Source organism: Orbicella faveolata, unplaced genomic scaffold (genome assembly GCF_042242905.1).
Source record: "Orbicella faveolata isolate gen_17 unplaced genomic scaffold, um_ofav_v1 contig_15, whole genome shotgun sequence".
NCBI lineage: Eukaryota > Metazoa > Cnidaria > Anthozoa > Scleractinia > Merulinidae > Orbicella > Orbicella faveolata.
In genome coordinates, this window is record NW_028301542.1 from 2,751,985 (window position 1) to 2,773,586 (window position 21,602).

The 21,602-nt window shown below is 41.2% G+C and overlaps 2 protein-coding genes across 4 annotated transcripts in view; one reads left to right on the forward strand and one right to left on the reverse strand.

The window, feature by feature from the left end:
* The first annotated feature begins 330 nt into the window (after positions 1-330).
* On the forward strand, positions 331-10,962 carry LOC110053799 (uncharacterized). 2 transcript variants are annotated; one of them, XM_089287937.1, is made up of 17 exons: positions 331-391; positions 957-1,155; positions 1,566-1,704; positions 1,855-1,943; positions 2,429-3,050; positions 3,808-4,039; positions 4,616-4,942; positions 5,148-5,336; positions 5,724-5,791; positions 6,263-6,406; positions 7,043-7,200; positions 7,630-7,818; positions 8,085-8,145; positions 8,529-8,586; positions 8,784-8,882; positions 9,360-9,504; positions 9,903-10,962. In XM_089287937.1, exons 2-17 carry the CDS (start codon positions 1,005-1,007, stop codon positions 9,968-9,970), a joined length of 2,739 nt encoding a protein of 912 aa, XP_089144063.1. In that variant the 5' UTR covers positions 331-391; positions 957-1,004; the 3' UTR covers positions 9,971-10,962. The 2 variants fall into 2 exon arrangements, with proteins under 2 accessions (XP_089144063.1, XP_089144062.1); XM_089287936.1 differs by having other exon boundaries at positions 337-491.
* Positions 10,963-11,158: 196 nt separating this feature from the next.
* Positions 11,159-21,602, reverse strand: part of LOC110053800 (spectrin beta chain, non-erythrocytic 5-like) — a 52,441-nt gene continuing 41,997 nt past the window's right edge. For both annotated transcript variants that reach the window (XM_089287934.1, XM_089287933.1), the window contains 6 exons: positions 21,370-21,599; positions 20,678-20,908; positions 19,814-20,113; positions 19,138-19,371; positions 18,584-18,801; positions 11,159-13,403 (listed from right to left, as the gene is read on the reverse strand). In XM_089287934.1, coding sequence (XP_089144060.1) covers positions 11,393-13,403; positions 18,584-18,801; positions 19,138-19,371; positions 19,814-20,113; positions 20,678-20,908; positions 21,370-21,599 — 3,224 coding nt within the window. In that variant the 3' untranslated portion in view covers positions 11,159-11,392. The remainder of the gene's footprint in view (positions 13,404-18,583; positions 18,802-19,137; positions 19,372-19,813; positions 20,114-20,677; positions 20,909-21,369; positions 21,600-21,602) is intronic.

Sequence of the window (21,602 nt, forward strand, 5' to 3'; positions counted from 1 at the left end):
CCTTTAAGTCTAGAAGAGACGAAAGTCAGATATATAAATAGATGTACAGTGTATGACAACCCCAGGGACGGACGGGGGGAGGGGAGGGGGTTACTAAAAGGGTAAAAAGTAAATACAAGCGCATGGCGAGGGAAGCTTGTTATCCCAGGACCACTTAAAGACGGGATAGGGGAATGAAGAATTTTGTATAATTGCTTGCATGTAATTTGACGTTGGTAGTGTAGAAATTTACTGGGAGAAATTTACTGTCTCCGCGCTAAGACACAGGTCACTATGCACGGTTTGGTAGAGTACTGGCACTAGTAAACGTCGTGAAAGCGGTCGAACATCGCAGGCGCGAATTTAATAACTCAATATGGCGGATCAACTCGATGAAACTGAGACATTTTAAGTAAGACATGTCGTTGTTCTTTCGTTCACGGAAGCTGAGACCTTCATCTTCCCGAGATAAAAAATCTCAAGTTTCTGGAGATGGTTTACCGATTACTTCGGTGTGTAAATACGTTTGCTTTCTAGATAGTTATGAAGCAATTCTACTAAGACTTCACTTCCGCGTTATCTTACATAGTGATTCGCTTTGCTTGGATTTTATATATTTATTACTAGGTAATGGCCAGATCTTCTTTTTGATGTACAAAGAAGAACTAAAATAATGGTTAAATGAAAAACGATGGTATTAATTTTACTTAAAAGTTGTTGCAGTGAAATAAAAAGTTGGATCTTTGTTTGGTTTAAAAACCTAAGACACTGTGCACGGTGGATTAAAATCACTTGAAATCGCTAAATTAAGACCCTTTATTGACAACAAAAATCGATTAATCGAATTCAGTGGAGCTCAGACCGATTGAATTGGGTTTAAATTTATTTACCCAGCTTTTATTGATGGATCCCCTCAGGTATGTTTGTTAAGCTTTATACTAAGGATTCACTTTTTTTTTTGGAAAAATTTATTTCAGAGGGAGAGGACAGAGGACAGTGATGCTGGTGCCTCTTTATTTAGTGGCATGACCGTAACAGCTAGTTATGGAGCAGCGAGTGACAACCTAAGTTTGATGAGGCACACTGACGTTACTCCTGTTACCAAAGAACCTCAAAAACAGAGCAGTTTAACAGAAATAGACACTGAAAACATACAAGGCTTTGCGGCAGTCCTCGGTAAAGTATTCAAATGCCCACATTACAAAGTATATTTATAACAGCTAGGTATACACACAACAACTTATAGTGTAATAGTTAACAATTATTCCACAAGCACGTGTTGGATACGAGAAGATAGAAAGCAAATGAGGTGAGTTGCACCGAGTTTGACTTGGGAACACTTCATGACTAGTTCATGAGAGTTCTTCATTGTTTTGTAAGGGGGTGGGGGGAGGGTGGAGGGGGGCTTGGCAGAAGATTTCAGCAAAGTTTTATTACTTGGGGTGAACCCAAGAATTCCATTTAGAGTGAGTAGCAATATTCCTAGCCACTTTATATCATGGAAGCTGTCATTTTATTAGTACTGGCCTGGTTCTACCCTAGGCTTGAAAACAGACTTAAAATGACCTTTCTCTATGATATTACAGCGAGACCAGAAATGGAATTGTTACCTGAACCTATACAGCCATCACCTATTCCACAACAAGTTGGACAATCAACTACAAAGAAGAAAAAAACTCGGCATATGGTCAGACCTGGATATGCTAGACAACCTGACAGTAAAGGGTAAGCATAGTTAATTAATTCAAATTTTTGTTTATATTAACTTAAATATTTTTGACTTGGATGGCCAGCAGCGGTTTATTGATTGTTGAATGTGTCTTTGTAAATTGATATCTTCTTTTTTGTTGGATATTGTTTTGATTATTAATTAAGGGACACTAGTGAACAAAATGATGATGTGGTTGCAATTGAGGAGAAAGTTTGTGATCCTGTGGAACAAGGAAGAGCTGAAACACACAAAGGTATGTTCTGATTACAATGTCAATAAGTGAACACTGTCATTATACAGATGGGGGCATTACATGCTGAAGCATTAGAGTAACAGATTAAAGCTTTTAGCTGCAGTTGACATGGTTCCTGAGTAAAAGAAAAGATCAAGGAATTTTGAGCTTTGAAGTATACATTGATAAATAAGAAATAGATGGACTAAACAACAACAATGACAACAGCAACGGTCAACAGCATTTTAAACCTGAGGGGCTCTTTCAGGCATTCAGTTAGTTGGGAGCAGCAAGAAGAGAAGTGAGAGAAGAATAGAGTGGTGATGGAGGAGGGGGGTGTGATGTCAGTAGTGCCGCAATCCTCGCCTTTTTTGCAAGTTTCATCTTTGCACTATTCAACAATAATTATTATTGGTATTGATGAGATAACAGTCATGTCTGATCACTGGATATCCCTGATTTGTAATGTACAGTAACTTATTATAAGGTTTTAACTTGTGATTTAGATGCAACAAATGCAGAAAATAATGCAAGAGCTGAAGGACCTAATCCAAAAACTCCAACACCACTGTATTCTATTGGAACTCCCTCTTCATCAGATGAAAATTTGTTTGAAGATGTGACAGCTCAAACAGGCAATGGCACACTGACAGGAATTTCCAAGGAAGAACCCTTAAAAGACGATGTGCATTTAAAGATTTTAGATCAAAGTCAGAATGTTAATCTTCACGGTGATTTGACAGATGGCCAGTTGGAAGCTGCCGCTGAAATGACCAAACTAGAAAAATCCCTCGAGAGATTAGAAGGAACTGAGGACATTGAAGAAAGTGAGATGTTTTTGGATTCAATCGAGAATCCTCCTGAGATTCTTAATGTGAACATGAATGACAGCTTTGCAGTGACTAGCTATTCAATGTTGAGCAGTGCTCCCAACAGTACATGTCAACCTGGTTCTAGTGAGCAAGCCACCCCAGGGCTAAAACAGGTGACAGGTGATGTAAATTCTGCTAGTGATCTGGAAAGGTGCAATCTTGACCTGTCGCCAGAAAGTGTGCATTCATTGCATGGAGCTTCAGTGAAACTGAGAATTGCTTTGCAGCACTTGAAATCACAACTTACAATGTTAAGGTAACGTGACTCTTTGTGAGGGGTAAACCTAAAGTGAAAGAGAAGCAATGCAGGGGAGGGGAAGAGATATTATGTGTAGGGTAGGGACAGACTGAGGTTGTGTGGGTGTGGGGGTAAGGTGAGCCTGCATAAGGAAGTGGTTGAGTTAGTGACTCTATGTAACATAGGGTTAGGAGGGTTTGCGTGTGTGTGTTTGTGGTGGTGGGGGGGGGGGGGGGGAGGGGGAGGAGGAAGGTGAGCCTGTGTAAGGGAGTGGTTTTGCGAGTTAGACTCTGTAACAGAGGGTTAAAGCCAGGACCAGGAGAAGCAATTTTGGATAAAGCTGCCTCACCCCCTCTTATTGAGTTGTTCGGCATGGAAAGGTATGACAGAGAACTCAATGGGTGAAGATAACCATTTTTATTATTAGTCCAGCAGTTAGTCAAACCTCTTTATTGTCTAGCTTCTCACAAATGGACACTCCTGGGAACAGAATAAAATGCCTTTTAGGAGAGGGGCTGCTTGTGTTAGATTCAAAATTTACTGTTCTTGGTTGACCAGGACTGATTGAATGTCCATTAAGAAGTGTGTTTTTCTACAACAACAGAAAAAAAAAAACAACAACAAGCCTTATTCCCCCATTCGGTCATGAAAAATGTGAATGTCAGTCATGAGAAGTGTCCATTTGTGGAGCTTTAACTAGAGAGAAAGACAAAATACAAAGTGCATTTCAAATGAACTTAACGGGGATTTTATAATTTTTTTTTGTTCAATGAAGTGAAGACAAAAGGTGTCTTAGTATCCTTGAGGAAGACTTGTTACAGATGTACACAGGATCACACAATGTAGAGAGTTTAAAGGAACAACAATTTAAGGAACTTCAAGTGGAGGAAAGCCTAGCCTTAGCCAGTGAGAACTACGACCTTGCTGAAGAGATAAGTGACAGAATGGAACAACTTAAAGCAGAGCTGGAATGTGCAAGATATAGATTACCAGCTCAAGATAACAAGGTACAATAGCATACAGTTATTGGTCTTAATAAAATAATTCACCACACCCCAATTCGGATTTAGCCAATCTGAAGCAGCGTCTACTAGCACGGACGTGTTGTCCCGTGAAATCAGGCCAGTGAGCCTGATATGGCCGAATTTGGGTTCGGTAAATACTTAATCGTACATCACGTACCTTTTTTTGTATCCTTTGGTGTCCTATTAGTCTTGTTTTTCCATGCCATAGGTACGCATCATGGCTCCACCAAAATAGGGGGGTCTAGAAATAGCCAATCACGTGACGCCGAGTTTGCTCACATGAACAGTCCAAGCGGCTTTATGAGCATTTTCATCGTCCAAGAAAACATCCATGCAACGCGCGTGGTAACTGTCTAAAAATAACTTGAGGGGGATTATCTTAGCAGTAAGGCCTACATGGTGGAGTAACTGCGCTATATACGATTACATATGTGTGTTTCAGACGTATACCTTCGTCTTCCTGCCTTTTTTTTTCATCCTTCCCTCTTGCCTTTCTTTATCTATTCCACCTCTTCCCTTTGAAATGTTAAAAGTTGAATCGAACTTGTTTTTCGAAAGGTTGAGAGAGCATTGAAGCTGAGAGCCGAAATAGCACAAAAAGAGGCTGATATCTACAGACAGAGCCAGACAACTCTCCAAGAAGTACGAGAAGAACAACAAGAGTGTCTTGCGAGTCACAAAGAAATTAGCTCTACCTGGAGTACGAAGGAAAAGCAACGTTTGAATTCTGATCGACAGAGGTTAGAAAGAACTATGGATCACTTGAAACTTGACAAGGAACATATGGAAGCTGAAAATAAGGAATTAAGCAACGAGATTTTGCAAAAAACAGAGGAATTCCAGACAAGAAAGGAAGAGCTTATGCTTCAGAGAGGATTTCTGCAGGTGAAATCAACTCACTTGAATAATTATATGATACATCAAACACGAAAGACCGTGTTTGACCACATTTGCAAACTTTTCGAAGTTCGTCAAAATACTCCGCTGCGCATCGTATTTTCAACTCTCTTCTCGGTGTTTGGAAATATGGTCAAACACAGTCTTTCGTTTTTGATGTATTACTTCTCTATCCCTACTGTTTTACTTGCAGGGAGAAATTTCAGCATTAGAAGCAAAGCTTGCCAAGTTAAGAGAGGAAGAAACGGAGTTTACGAACGCCATAAAAGAGGAAGAAAACAAGATTGAGTCTGTCAAGACGGAATTCGGTCCTCAACAGGAAGCTCTTGATAAACAACAACAAGAAATAGAAAGAAGAGAGAAGTCCTTACAGGAGGAATTTGTGAGTTAATAAATTGCGTGATGAATTGTCCTGAACTCAAAGGCATTTTCAACATTGTGTTAGACTCCTCCGAATGGGTTTGTGTCATTTCTCGACCAATCAAACCATTTAGGAGCTCTCCAATTCATTACTACGCTACACGATTGGCTTAAAAAATTAACGCCACTTTTTCATCTGATCAGAAAGTAAAACCAAAACCAATGGTGGTTTGCTCGAACACGTTTTCCCGCGCTTCGCATCAACTGCGTGTATTTACTTTGAGTTTGATTGGTCCAATGGATTTTTGTGTCTTTTGTGGTTGGTTAGAGTTGTAAGTGGTTTTGGTTTTACGCCTCTCAGTTGGAAACTACTCTAAAATAAATCGCACTGTTGCTTTGGTCCTTTTAGAAGTTGTTATCGCTTAGCCAGAAAGAGTTTGATGACCAAACAGAGGAGAAGTACAAAAGAGAACAAGAGTGAGTCTCGAATTTTTTGTTTAAAAGTACTGTTTTTTGGCAGTGGTCTGAGGCAGCGTCCACACTGCGCCGGAGAAATTTGAAAACGCAGCTTTATTTCTACGGTTAGACCTACCATCTACACTAATCCGTCACGAAAATGGAGCTTTTCGAAAACGCTCTTCAAACCGGAGCAATTTGAAAACTCCGACTTTGCGTTTTCGTGTGGACGGAAAACATTTTGAAAACGGATCTTGTCGAAAACGATGACGTCACGATAATCACGTGATTTCCCTGACCGAGTTTTCCTCAAACTCAAATCCAAAATGACCGGTGATTGTTGCGTATTTAAATTCCTTCAGCGTACCGTGGACGGAAAACATTTGATGCATTTTGAGCGTGAAACCTCCGGTTTAAAATTCCTCCGGCGTTGTGTGAACGGGGCCTTAGAGAAACGAGAAAACAAACCACTTCTGTTGTTTCATTTTGTAGGTTGGCGGGCGTTGTTTCATCTGTCTCTGATGAGCTGGAGAAATCTGAACAGACAATCAAATGGCTAGAAGAACAACAACAGTCTGCTCAAGAATTTCTAAACATGAAGCATTTCACTTTCAACGCAGACTCTAAACTAGCAAGGTTCGTTGATAAATTTACGATACCTCTCCATCTTGGAAAGTTGTTGTTCACAGTAAGGTATACGATGATCAACGGGTGTTTCGTTCCTTCATGTTTCAAAACGTTAACCATTATCGTTGAGTTGCGACAAAAAAGGCAAGCTATGATGAAAGGAGATATGAGGTATCAAAAAGGCAACAAAAATTCTTTCAACTCAGGCATTAGAACTCTGAATCATTCAGAATAATGACTTACCTAATTTAAATCGCGGAGAGCAAGGATGGCGCAGTAGTGAGAGTGCTCGCCTCCCACCAATGTGGCCCAGGTTGGATGCCACCCCGGTGCCATATGTGGGTTGAGTTGTTGTTGGTTTTCGCCTTGCTCCGAGGGTTTTTCTCCGGGTTCTCCGGTTTTCCTCCCTCCACAAAAACCAACATTTCCAAATTGCAATTCCGCCAGGATAGAGGACCCGTGTGAAAACCAGCTAAATATTTTAATTTATAGTGGAAATAGTCCTTAGAGGTTTTAAATTGGGTGTCGGAAGAAATCAGGCAACTACTTTGCTTTTGGTTTTAATATACGGTTTCAGATTAGCTGAGTTGTTTTGGTTTTGGTTTTACGAGACTCAATTGAAAATCGCTCTATCCCTTCACTTAGTCTTCATGTTAAGCAGAAGGAAGTGTCCCAGAAAATCACGAGCCTATCAAACAAGATCCAGCTGGGACAAAGAGGCGTGGCGACACTCAGAAAAACTTTGAGTGAGGTCGAGTCTCAGATATCTGATCTGGACGCAGCCAAGGAAATAGCAAAGAAAGGTAATCAATATGAACGTAAAGTGAAGGTTAAATGGAGGAAGACTTCTCAAAACGGAAAATTAAAAAATAGTTACAGCGGAAATGCAATGAACCAATCAGAACTCAAGGCGAAAACACATCGCTGGTGCTTGGCGCGGGAAAAGATGTAACTGCGTAAAAGCGCGGGAAGCGATAAAATCGTGACAGGGTCAAGCGCGGAAGAACATGTTACCAGCGCAAAGCGCCGGAAAACTCACGTAACCTTAACGAAGATCACGACTGTTTTGTTTCGTGCTGCTTTGTGATTGGTCCTAGCCAGAACATCGCGTTTTGCGTGTTTTTGTGAAGCTCTGGAAACGCAAAAGCAAGGCAATCACGTGTCAAATTTAACTAAAAGCTTTTCATTTCACGGAGGTATCGCCTTTAACTAAGTTTACTTTTGCTGTTTAGAAAAAAATTTCAAACAAGCTAAACGGTTAAAAGAGGAAAGAGACGCACTAAATCAAGAGGGAATTAAAAGTCAAGAAAAACTTGAACGGTTGTTAAAGGAACTTGCGGAAGATAAGAAGTCGTTGGAGAAAGCACAACAAGAGAGCGCAGAGCTAGAAGCAGAGATTGGCGAAAAGGATCGTCTTACAGGTAAGGTTTTAACTTTCTCGCTTTCTTGCCGCCTAAATAACGGCAAGTTTCAGCTGAGAGTTGGCTGGAGTCGAAATCTTCGCTCTCATTTGAGTGGTAACCATCATGTGTCTTTATCGTATTTGAATATTCTCCAATTTTTACGCAAGTCATCGAGTATTTACATAGGTAGATGATGTGGCGTTTTCTTTCTCTAGCTCAAGACTGCTTGTAGTTAGCTTGTACTTCGAACGTTCTTGTAAGCTTATCTTATCGTCTCTCGTTAGCTGTGGTTACTGTAGAGAAGGCATCCGCTGTGATTCAAGTACTTCAGGAACAAATAAACAGGTAAAACGAGTTATTGCCCTTGTCGTTTAATAGCATGCATAGAGATTAGTACGGTTTTGAACAGAGTTTGTATTTCTCCACGTTTTGTGGAGGGGCGGTGGCCTCATGGTTAGTGCGCTTGCTTCAGGATCAAGAGGTTCGGATTGGAGCCCTGGCTGGGGACATTGTTTTGTGTTCTTGGGAAGACACTTTACTCTCACAGTGTCTCTCTCCACCCCATCCAGAGGGGAGTAGAAATACTCCTAGTCGCTTCATGCTACTGAAACCGGGATAAGCGCTGACCTGATGAGCCACTTGGCTCGTATGCAGACTTTACCTACATTTTATAACTATTAATTCATAAACACAACTCGTTTTCATTATCTTTTTCATATTCTAAACAGAATCGGTGATGACAGTCTTGTGAAGGCATTACTAGAGACAGAGGCTAAAACTTGCAGAGTAAGTGTTGGAGATGTCAAGATGTCAATTTAATATAATACACGTAAAATTTCCGTTTCCCTTTCGACGCAGTTGATAATGTGAAGCCGGTAAGATTGAAACTAGAATCGCAAGATGGTTAGGAGCTAAACCCCGAAGTTTCCTAGACTTATTACTCAATGTGAATCTGCCATTTCACTGTAATTTCTCTTTTTCAGAACCTCGTATCAGACCTGTGCAATAAACATGATATTCCCAAGCCTGATCTAGATCACAGTCAAATGGAATCTCAAGTTCACGACATCAAAGAGAATTCGGTGAGTCTTAATGGCTGTAGATTTTTCAACATAGTACTTAATCTGTACGATTTAATCAATTGCAATCCATTCTTTTTGCCGTGAGGAGATGTCGGAAATCCTTACTGCGCCTTTCAATAACAAAGCTCAACCGACAAATGCGTCGTTCGCTACCGTCAATCAAATGTTCGGCGGCTCCTCCCAGCTTCCGACTATGTTGTCTGAACTGTGCTCAACGATTTGATTTGATTACTGCGCGCTCGGTGGTTGTCGGAAGCCGGGAGGAGCCTCCTAACATTTGATTGACGGTGGCGAAAAACGCATTTGTCGGTTGAGCTTTGAATTTTAGAGTCCGCATGTCATTGAAAGGCGCAGTAAAGACAATTTTCTCGCAAGAGTGATCCAAATAACAATGTTTGGGAACTTTTTTGGGAAGTTTTAGATGGCTCCAAAGTATTTATTTGAAAACATGTCAGCTGATTTCAGTTATTCCGTTAGGATGCGGCCTCTCAGCCTCTCAAGTCATCAGAAGACGAAATCTTTGAAGAACAGGCAGAGGATTATGAAAAGCTCCTGGATAAACTAAGTGAACTGGAGGGGAGGTTGGAAGCAGTTGTGGAAGTTGAAGATTTTGATGAAGCTGATATCCTTTATATTCCTTGCTCTAGCTAGTGCTCTTATTTCATTGTGGTAAAACCAAAACTAAACCAGAGCACAACCTCGTTCCCAGGATCTCTCAAGGAGAAGATAGGATGAGAGACCCTGGGAACGAGTTGACCAGAGTAATCATATGTGGCCAATCAGCAGTGAGGTGCAATGCACCAATCAGAACATGAAGCAAAAACATACAACTAGTGCCATGAACCTGTCAAGGGCGGGAAAACATGTAACCGCTGCTAAGGGCGGGAAAACGCTCACGGCGGTCAAAAGTAAAAATTCAACGCCACTTTCGGTCTTCGTGGTCTCAGGTTAGCATGGGAAATGTAATAGTTAGCGTTGTTAGAACAGATTAATCGTGTACTCTCCTTGACCTTTTCACAAACAGACTTCAGCAAGCAATAACGAAGCTTCAAGATATGATTGAACAGACCAAGTCCAGCCAGGTGTAACCAATGGGAAATGTCACTCGATACACGTGATACAAAGTCACGTGATACATGGTCATGATACAGCAATGGTGAGAGGAAATATCATTGACTAAAGGAACTTAACAAACGGAACTTTTCTTGAACTGTGAACATGTTTTCTACATAGAGGTCCCTTCAATAAATAATATGGCGCTTACCCGATAGCCAGAGTCCATTGAACCCCCCCTCAGAGAATAAATAAATAATAATATTTAATATTTCTAAGGCGCAAATTAACATGTGAATATGATCAAATGCGCCTAACAAACCATATGAGTAATATAAATTAAACGATATGCTATGAATAGTGTGATAAATTTAACTAATTATTTAATCGCCAGATTCTTTCAGTGAAGAAATGTTATTTGTTCTTTTCAGCGATCTCAACTGACATTTTGAGTAGTTATCAAAACACGTTATTCAATATTATATGACTTTATTATATGGCTAGCTCCGTGAACGGGCAAGATGAATCAAATCCTGCGCTGTGATTGGCTACCCGAGCGGGCAAGATGGAGCTATCTTGCCCGCTCGGGACTACCCGCCGTGTCCCGCAAGAAAAATTTCCCTGAAAGCCACATAACAAATCCTTTATTGACCATCTTGTCCTCACACTTGGTCAATAACCCATGTGTCTCTCTCGATGAAACAAAAGGCTGTGTACTCCATAGGGTTAGTCGCATTGACAACGTTGTCAGACTAAACGGGCATGGCAAAAATTATTGACTGAAATTTGTAATAACGAAGTGGTTGTTTGGCGCCTCAGTTCTCCCAATATCATAGTTTTAGCATAGTTACATATGTTGCGAAAACTGGGTCATTGAGAGTTCTATATGGAGATGTAATGAACGTATTTATAAAACTTCCATCCTAGGGTCTCTTTCCCGCTCTAGGGGTGAGAAGAGGGAAACTGGTTATAGCGATGTTGAGATTTAGTACTACGAAATAAAGGAAAAAACCAACAGACAAACAAATATCATTCCTTGCTTCCTTGGTGCATCAAGGCGATTTTCTAATGGTCATTTTTAGAGTCCTGTCTATACAAAATTACGCTCTGAAAAACAGGGACGTGCGAGGAAAAGTCGTGGAAGTAGTATCCTGGGAAACAATATGTTGGTTTTCAGTTAAATTTAAAAAAAAAATAACCATCTGTGAAAAAATGGGATCATGTTTTCTAGTTCATACCTTTATTTATAACTACACAGTTGTATAAACATAGTCTTTGTTGTTAAATAGTAAAAAGTTCTATCTTTAAATATTCTGTACCTAAAACGTGCGTATTTACAATTTCGGCTACAAAAGTTGTTTAAAAATACTTTCCAAAAAATGATGTTAAAATATACACGAGCAATTTAAATTTACTATTACTAACTACAGTACTGCATTGTAATATCAGATATTCATTTACTTTTTCTTTTTGAAAATATTCCCTAAAACGCCTTTCCTCTTCTCGTGTCTCTTGTCGTCATGCGCAGACTCTGGACTGTCCACCGCTGACCGCAACTTTTCTGTACCTTGCGCATGTCTACTATCCGTTGACCGCTGACCAGCTAGATTTGCTCTGTCTACCGTGGGTTTGGGTTTGACCGGTGGTTTGGGACCTTTTCCCGCCGAGTCTAAAGATTCCCCGGAGTCTGATCGTAGACGCCCCTCCGGTTTGGGCGCCACAGGGGGAGGAGTCGGTTTAGTTTTGCTCCTGGGGGGAGGGATGGGGTGATCAAATGCTGTAGGGACATAGGCAAAAGAGGAATCCTCCATGTCATTGTCAAAGCCATTTTCGTCATCAGAAAGGAATTCCGGAGGCGGCGATGTTGGCAAAACAGGGAGGTCGTCACTATCGCAAGGGTCATCGAAGTCGGCAAAATCCGGGGGAGGTACTGCTGGGGGGCTGTCAGGCACCAATGGAAGACTACCACTATCCGCGACTAAGTTATTTTCATCTTCAAGATCACTTTCCAAAAGGTCATCGTTTGAAAAGTCCGACGGAATTGACGGAGGGGGGATATTAACAGGGGGAGGGGGAGGGGGATCAATAAGGACATCCTCGTCATCATCAAAACTCGTGACGGTGATAAGAGGTTTCGGAGTTCGCCCGTAAGGCTTTGCTAGCTTAGGAGTGCCGCCAGTTTCCTCGCGAGGCGTGCGCGGTGACGTCTTCGGGCTCGGTAACCGTGCAGCCTGAGGTGGAGGAGGTGGACTGGGGAGATCAGTTTGGCCAGCGGCCTCACAAATGTTTCCCATCCAGCGCTTTAGATCAGAAGGATCTTTGGCAACAAAGAGAAAATCGGAATCGTCGTCACAAAGCACTCTGAAAGCGTTCTTTCGTCTGGCGACATCACTGGCGTCTTCGCAAAAGCCATCTTTCAAGTCAATAGGAGGAGCCGCGTAGTTTGTACTTTGCGCGTCCTTCTTCTCGCGGTAAAAGAAAAGTTGGTGCCCGCGTAACACCGCGTACAGCGTCTTCCATGCGCGGACATGCGCCCTTTTCCCACCAGATTCAAGTTCCTGTTTGCGCTGCAAGATACCTTCTAAAGTTGACGACACCGAGGCCTTCCGCTGATCCCGAGGACTGCTGGCGGAAGTGACGCCATTTTTATTTCTGTCGTAGATTTCACGTGTATTTTTCTGTTCTTCTCGCCTCCTTTGTTCTTCTAACATGACCTGCTGTCTTTCGGCTTCCTGCCGTTTCCTGTTCTCCTCTTGCTTCGCTTTTGCTTCCGCTCTTGTCTTTTCTTCCTTGGCCCTTATCTTTTCTCTTTCCTCCCATTGTTTTCTTTCTCTTTCCTTCCTTTCATCCTCTTGTTTTTGCCTTATCTCCTCCAGTCTTTTTCTTTCCCTGAGTTCCTCTTCTAGCCTTTCTTCCTCCTCCTCTCTGTTTCTTCTCTCTTCTTCTTCTCTCAGCTCATTCTCTTCCTCCCTCTGTTTATTTATTCCTTGCTCCTGCTGCGTCAGTTTTGTAATTCCCAATAATTTCATCTCTTGAGCAAGGAGCATGTTCTCAAACTCCTCGTGTTTCTTCAGTAATTCTTCCACCGCATCCAACGAATCGCCTACGTCACCGGACTCCTGATCAAGGTCACGTGCATTCAGCCAGGCTTCTAATTGGTCAGCATCCCGTTTAAACACTTGCACCTCCTTAGCTTGTTCTAACTCATCACCTTTTTCACTCCACGTTGCTTGCAAAGCTAGCCACGCTGTGTGCAACCGCTGCTTTTTCTCCTTGACATCAGCGGATGCAGAATGACCGTCCGCAATGAGGGTATCAGCGGCTTCGTAGAACTCGTTGACGCTCTTTTGCCGCGTGTCTATCTCTGCTTTGTGTTCCTCGTGACGTGTTAGAAAACCTTCTGCACTCGTGACGTCATCAGGTTGTTCGTCATCGGTGATGACAGATGACATGTGATTAATCCACGACCTACAAAAATAAAACAATCGGTTTCAGGTTTGCACGTCCTGAAGCGTTCATTTCTCAAGTTCGTCGTTTGTAATCCGTGTCAATCTTCTCCATCCTTAACCAACCTTGTTTCTTTATGGTTAAAAATTATATCTCTGGTGTTTTTCTGTCTTGGTAAACTCACATTTTTAGGTTTTCTTCAATTTTAAAGGTAATTTTGTACGTGGCCAAAATAACTCAAAATGCCGTGAATGGGATCCTTTAAATCACCGCCTTCAAAACGCATGTGAGGCAACGACAGAAAATTGAAACAGCACTTCGGAAAAAGTCACATCCGCAGTAATGCAATTAACAATTTTTCGGGGTCATCCAAAGTGACGTAGCTCCTTTAAAGGGGCTCAGTCACGGTTTGCGCATATTGAAAAGTTTAGCCTCAATTTTTCAAATTCGTCGTTTGTAATCCGTGTGAATCTTCTCCATCCTCAGCCATCCTTGTTCCTTTATGGTTTATCATTATCTCTTTGGTGTTTCTCTATCTTATTAAACTGTTATTTTCAGGTTTCCTACCATTTAAAGGTAATTTTGTATGTGGCCAACATAACTCAAAATACCGTGGCTGAGCTCCTTTAAGTCCTAAACTGAGTTAAAATACGCTCACGTCTGTGACCCCACCGTCAGACTTTGGCGCCACATCGTCGTGGTATCTAAAAACCACAGCTCGACGATACCCACCCGAAATCTCGCCGAAGTAGCTTCGGCGACATCTCGGAAGGAGGACGGTGCCTACTTTTGTTAGTGCGCACACGTTCTGCGCATCACGCAAGGCATGGTTTAAGCGCCACGCGCGCGCTGGGTTGACATGACGCCATCAACTACGCTGCCAATTACACGACTTAAGGTGGCCGAACACAGTTTTCGCGCGCGCTTTTGCTGATGCAATTCAGCGCGCGCACAAGGATTGCAAAAACAAACATGCCGTCAATAGAGCGATCATTTTATTTACTCAACACCCGCACTATCTGTGCTATTTTTCTCTATTATTGAACGCAGTGTATTGATGGCTTTAGTCTTTTATTTCAAAGATATGTTAGAAAAGGTAACGACGCAAAGAACCCAGCAATTCTCAGCTTTTTCTTTGTTACCGAAAGAACCCAGTTAAATGCAGCGCATGCGCAGCTGCTGGAAAAATTGAGACCGATTGCTTTTGCAGAAACGTGCCGATTTCTGACGATTCAGTCGTTAGAATTTCAAGAAATTTGGCAAAAAAATAGTTCAGAAACCACGTGAATGATCTATTACAAAAAATCTTAATTTTGACATAGGGAATTTTTAATAATACAGAACACGCAGTGAAAACGATTTACGGCGAATTACGAAAATCGCCTATGTCAAAATTTTATTAGAACAGTGTTGACAGAAGGGATTTAATGTCAATTCGTAGTGGGCAAATAATGAAAAAAAACTAACGACTGGATTTTTTTTTAACAAACAAAAAACATTTTTTAAACCTTGTTTTTAACCAGCCCCGTTGCCATGGCAACAGCACACACCTTAGCCAAAATGCGACAATAAACCCTTCTGTGGTTAACCTTGACTCTCGCAAAAAACGGGCGCCAAAGAATAAATAGCTTAAAAGTAATGGTGAATTAGGCATAGGCTCTTGAAAACTGTGTTCGGCCACCTTAATTAATAATGGTAATTGAACTGAGTGGAGTGCAATTTGGTCTTAAATCATACGAGTGATTTCAAAATCGAACGAGCGCGCAGCGCGAGTTCGATTTGAAATCACAAGTATGATTTCAGACCAAAATTGCACCACCCGAAGTTCAATTGCCACTTTATTAGATCCATTTTGAAATCGCACAATTTCATCGCCTTAAATTTTAGATTTTTGGTGTATTGTTCCAGTAGCCGGTTTGTTAAAAAAAGCGGAACCGGAAACGCCTTTACGTCTCATTTAGTATGCAAAACAATGTCATGTGACGAAAGCTCATTCGAGCATGACAAAGAAACAAGCAGTTCTGAAATCAGAACGAAAATAGTCTACTTCAGGTACAAAAGTTCAGTTCTCGACGCCTGAATCAGTGATGGAAGGCCTTCCTTTCTTCTGTGGTTGAGGCTGAGACTTTTCATTGTCTTTGGAGAAGGAATTTGAAGGTGCATATCCTGTGTAATTCTGCAATCGATTTCTTTTGAGTTGTGAAACTCCCTCGAGTGCACGATGCCCAGTGGATAGTACGTTTTTTTTCTTTTAAATACCGTTTAATGGCATGATTTTAAGGGAGTCCAGCTCGTTATCATCTCCGTTTCTTTTTGTGACCTCGGCGTAGGACTCAATACTCAGGACCTTGTCAAGTTCTTGCGGCGCCATTTGTTTTAAGATATTTCCAAGATGGCGGGACTGGCACCGGCTTCGTAAGACGTTCGTTCATTCACTATTTTGTGCAGTGTGGCTTATTTTGACTATGTTTATTCACAGCGACAGAGTTGAGTTCTTTTGTTGCTTCGTTTGAAACTACCGGAAACCTGGAAACATCTACCTTCTTGAGATGGCTTTGAATTTGTTGTTGTGTGTTTTCGTTTGTTTTTGTTTTACTGGACTTGATATCATACGGATCTTGAGCAGATGTTGAAGAAAAGTCGCCAAAATATTCGTCAAAATGGACACTGAAAGTTGGAAACTTCCATTAAAGTAGGTCTTCAGCCTGAAGGAGCTCATAATCGTCATTCAGAAACTGTAATTAATTAAATTCGTCAATTTTTTTTGGAAAAAAGCTGCAATAACAACGAAGTTTTGGCAATAGTAGTTGCAAAATTCTCCACACAACGGCTTTTTGCCTTTCATTTTCCTGGAATTTTATTGATTACTTTAAACTAATCTTGAAATCTGATTGGTTGTTTTGTTTTACTGTCCCAGTCTCATTGGCTGAGAAAAAGATGCGATTTAGAGCAAAACATAGTGCGATTCGTGAATAAATCGCACCACTGAGAGCCAATCAGATTGCAAGGATAACCAGTGATTTCAAAATGGATTTAATAAAAAGCAAAATTTTCCTACTGTGACCAAATCAAGTTTAATGAACCTGTACTTAAAGCAGGAACACCAGAACAGCAGCATATCGCTAACCATGCACCGTCTGTTAACGTCTTCCAGCTGAAAAACTAGCTGTTATCTGTCGAAAATTGTACTGAAATCCAACTGTAAACATCTACCTGCAGATAGCGTAGTGCGTGCGCAAAACAAGTGCGAGATACGAAAATGTTTTACTTACTGGGGAGGTGACAGGAAAAAATGTAACGGGCACCGTAAAAAGTTTAAAAAAGGATCAATAACTTTAAAAAACGCGTGGTTACCCCTATCTACATCTACATTTATTTAGTTGATAAAGTCCCGCAAGACACCACATCAACTGTACCAAACATATATGCACATATGCATAAGCTAGACAAAAAGGATAATTAAAAAATAATTCTTAAGTACAATTTACTTTACTCATTTCACGTGTTTTCCTAAATTTAACTTAAAATCAGATCATGACTTGCAATTTACTAAGTCAGCGGGCAGTAGGTTCCACTCTGTCATTGATCTAGGAAAAAAAGAAAACTTAAAAACGTCCTATGGCTGTTGCGTGTTCTTTTTTCACTGTTTAGTATTGTGTTCTTCTGTGGTTATGTCCATTAAGTTATGACTAAGTTTGTACATTAGAGTCAGTCTGTTTTTCTTTCGTCTTGTTTCTAATGTGTCCCATTTCAAGTCAGATAGCATGTCTGTCACGCTTGCTGAGTTGTTGAAGTTTTGAAGGCAAAAACGAGCAGCTTTCCTTTGAACTCTCTCCAGGGTTGAAATATCTTTTTTGTAATGTGGGTCCCACGAGGCACTTGCGTACTCCAATTTGGGTCGGACGATGCTGGTGTAGGCCGTTTCGCGTACTTTCCTGGGGCAGTTCCAGAGATTTCTCTTTATCACCCCCAAGGATCGACTCGCCTTGCTTGATATAGATGAGATATGGTCAGACCACCTTAATTTACTGTTAATTCCTAGGTACGATGCAGAATCTACTTGCTCAAGTTTGGACCCACAGAACAAATATGACCGTTGGGGAGGACATTGCTTATTTGAAATACAGATGATGTTGCATTTAGAAGGGTTAAATTGCATCTGCCACTTATGTTGCCAGGTTTCTAGTTTATTGAGGTCGTCTTGGAGATTTTCGCAATCTGAGTCTTCAACCACCACTCCGTACAAAAGGGTGTCATCGGCAAACAGCTTAACTGTAGAGGTTAGACCATTTGGCAAGTCGTTGATGTATGTTAGGAACAACAGCGGGCCTAGTACTGATCCTTGTGGTACACCTGAAGTCACTGGGGAGGAGGTAGATGTTGCACCCTCACAGATGACAGTTTGAACCCTCTTAGTGAGAAAGGATTCCATCCAGGATAAGAGGTTACCATGGATACCATGACGCTCCAGCTTCATTAGTAAGCGTTGATGTGGGACTTTATCGAAGGCTTTCGAAAAATCTAACACAGCAGCATGAATAGATTTGTTTTGTTGTAGAGAGCTTGCAATGTCATGAATAGTAAGTATCAGTTGGAGTTCTGTAGATCTTTTTGACCTAAAGCCATGCTGACAATCTGTTAGTATGTTATAATGTTCAAAATGTTTCATCACATGGCTATGTACAATGTGTTCGAGGATTTTCGATGCTATCCCTATATTTTATGTTATGTAGTGGAAGTGGCAAGCCTATTCAGCACGTGATTAGTTTCTGGTTGTGAGCAAAAGATATTTAGACTGTATTTTAGCTGAAACAGAGGAAGGCTGTCAGAGACGTTAAAAGTGCTGTTGCAACGATTTTGTTATTAAAAACATACCAAAAATGGTTTTTATGTTACCATTCACCATGTAGTTTTCAGATCTTTATAAATGTGTTTGCTTTTCTGTATGTAAAGGCGAATTCTAAAGAAAGTTGTGAAGAAATATCTTCTTCTTTTTTCAGAAAAATGCTGATGTCAGCATTTTTGTTGAAATTCAAGGCTAATTATCTCGGAAAAATGCGCGGCTACCCTATTTTTTCTTTGTGGATTCCGATAGACCTTGCAAAGACCTACTTTTTCCGCAAGGTCCTAACCTTGCGCAAAAACCTTTGTATTTAGTAAGCACCGTCCTTAAATTCAAAACCAAAAAGACGAATACTCACAAGAGATCCCTGAAGTTATTCAAAAACTTTTGCAGCTCTTCAGATTGTGTCAAGTTGGATTTCTTGCTGCTGGCTTTCTCCTGCAGGCGACGCCATGATGACACGACCTCGTCCCTTTGTTCCTCCAGATGTTCCTGTCGCTCAGGGAACCTTGAGGCGAGGTCCTCTGCTTCACGCGCGATTGACTCCACCTTTTCGCCAAGAGCCTTGAGATCCAGCTGAAGAAGAAAACCAAATGTGACGATTTTGTTGTAAATGTCACGCTAGTGTTACTCTAAAATCACGCCATGTTAATGAAGCCATGTCACGCAATGTTTACTTCTTTTATCATTACTGCCAACTTAAGGATAACTATCATTCTGGGAAAAACTCACGACAGATGACGGAACATAACAAAGCAGATTTTTATACAAATGCTCAACCATTTTTCGATTAGGTTTTCAGTTTTTTTCTTGTACTTTATACAGTGTGTATATGGCGCAGCAACGCAAACTATGACGTTTCATCAAAACAATGTAAATGAAATGAAATTCAAAATATTAACATTTCCAGACCTGAAAGCCTTGATGCTTCCTTTGTAAGGCCTGGACACTACTCAGGTCACGTGCCCCATCGTCACTGAACATCAGAGCTGCTTCTTTCTCTTGGATCCAGGCCCTAGTTTCTTCAACATTCCGATTGAAGGCGTGGATCTCTCTGGCTCGGTCTAGTGCCTCTAGCCGTGAGTTGGTTCTCTCCTTCAGCGTGTCCCACATGGTGCAGACCTCGTCCATACGATTCTCTATTGCCTGTTGCAACAAAAACACAGCTCTTAAAACAAACACCTCTGTTTTGTTCAATTTTTTAAAAAAGTATTCAAATATTGTTGTTTATAGAGGTCAATGCGTTTAGCTACATGTACACCTAGCTAGTTCATAGGCAATTAGCAAAAAACTGAAAAACAAAACAAAGATATCCAATGAACAAAATAGGCTTAAAAATTCCAGCTGGCGGGAGGCCAACCAGTTGGCTATTTACAAGCATAAGTGAGGAGTTGAACGAGGGTCTACCGAGAAATAACTCCAGCTTAGTGGTCAGAGCGGGACTTAAGACAGACAGGTAAATAGACAGCCAGCCAGCCAGCCAGCCACCCAACCAACCAACCAACCAGAGAAACAGAGAGACAGGCAGACAAACAGACAGACAGAGAGACAGACAGAGAAATTGACAAACTAAAAACTGATAACTTACATCTCCCTCGCTGTGACCTTCATCTAATAAGGTTTGCGCTTGCGCAGTAAGACTGGCAATCCTTTCCCCTGACATTACCAAGTCACGTGTGAAATCCTCAAACTTCTTCAGTAGAGTTTCCACGTGCTCGAGATCACGACCGTAGTCGTCGGAAGTGGCAATCGATTCCTTTTCGGCAATCCACGACTCGACTTCGTCGGCTTCTCGGAAAAAGTTAAACAGTTGGTTGGAATCGAGCAACCGCTGACGGCGATGAGAGGATTTCTCGCTTAGGTCGCCGAACCGAGTTTCCATCTCCGACTGACAAACAAATAAAGAAAGTACAAAGTCAAAACTGGTATCTTAGCTGTTAGTCAATCATTATGCGAGTGACTGAGAGCGAAAAGATTACTATGAGGTCACTCTGCCAAGTTGATGACTGAGTGCGAATGCAAATCGGAATGTTCGTTGTTTAGTGTTTTTTTTAGATGGAGCTCTTTAAAGTGGCCATGTCCAACTTGGTGTCAAATGCCTTTGCGCTAGAGTTAATTCAAATAATCTTACCGTTGGTGCATCACCCGGTGTCAGCCAAACTAGATCAAAAACTAAAGCGTGAAGATTGTAACTCAGTTATACGATATCAATAAAGGATGCTTAATTGACGAATCGAATGATACTTTTAAGCAACTATGCGACCTGTGTATCTATCAAGATTTCGACTTTGCCTGAAATGTCAGGTAATCCATTGTGTTATTGGTTTGAAGGCTTCATGACCTAAACTAATATATTGGAGATGATATATCATGCAGATAGATGTCAGTCTTTTTTTTATCATGATGTTAGTATCTAATCATGCAAGACATAAAATAACTTGCGTATCATTACTTGTCGTCGCAGAATCTTCTCCTTGTCGAAATTTCCAGCCGTTACCAGCGCATGGCATGTATTCTTGAGATCGCTGACCTTTGCCCTGTAACTGTCTAACTCTAATTCAAGAGTCTCGTGTTTACGCAACAGAGACTGGGCGCTAGTCTCGTCGCGGCCGTAGTCATCGCTAGAGACCCGAGGAAGCTTCTCTCGAATCCAGGTCTCCACCTCAGTAACCTCTGTGTAGAACTGGGGAATAAAGTCAACACCAACATTAACAAAGCGCAAAAGATAACGTTTACATCGCAGCCTCATAAAATTATTTGCAAGACATTTTCCATGTTGATTTCAAGTTTAAGAACGAAATGTTCGCAGTTCGTAAATGTTGAGATAACATTAAATCTGGGATTCGGAAGTAAAAGAAACGATATATAAAATGAGAAGTTATCCCTTGAGAGATTTGAGTGCATACAACATTCTTCCCCAGACAGTTTTTTTTGGTTACTTGTAGTTGTTTCTATTGTTTTACTTGTACCTTTTGTAATTTTGCTGTGAATTGTCATTACTTTATTTTTTATTTCTTTCCTTTTTAATCTAAACTCTTAAGAAAATTAAACAAAAGCTAAAGAAAATTACAGTTCAACAGGACAGTATGATAAGAGCCCGCAAGCGCATGCTCTCTGCAGGTCCTGCACAGTTTTCTTTCTAACCTGCTGCGCCTTCTGGGATTCCTGTAAGTTTTGCTGACGCGTTGCTGATAAACTCGTTAGCTCAGCCCATTTCTCCTGCAAGTCAGCACACCGAGCCTCGATTTCGTCCGCGGCATAATGCTCACGCTCAATTAACTGGTCAGCGGTCGACATGACGGTGTTAATCAGCTGCTCATGCGCTGTGATTTCTGCGTCCACTGCTTCTTGTTTCTTGATGAGATTTTGAACTCCTA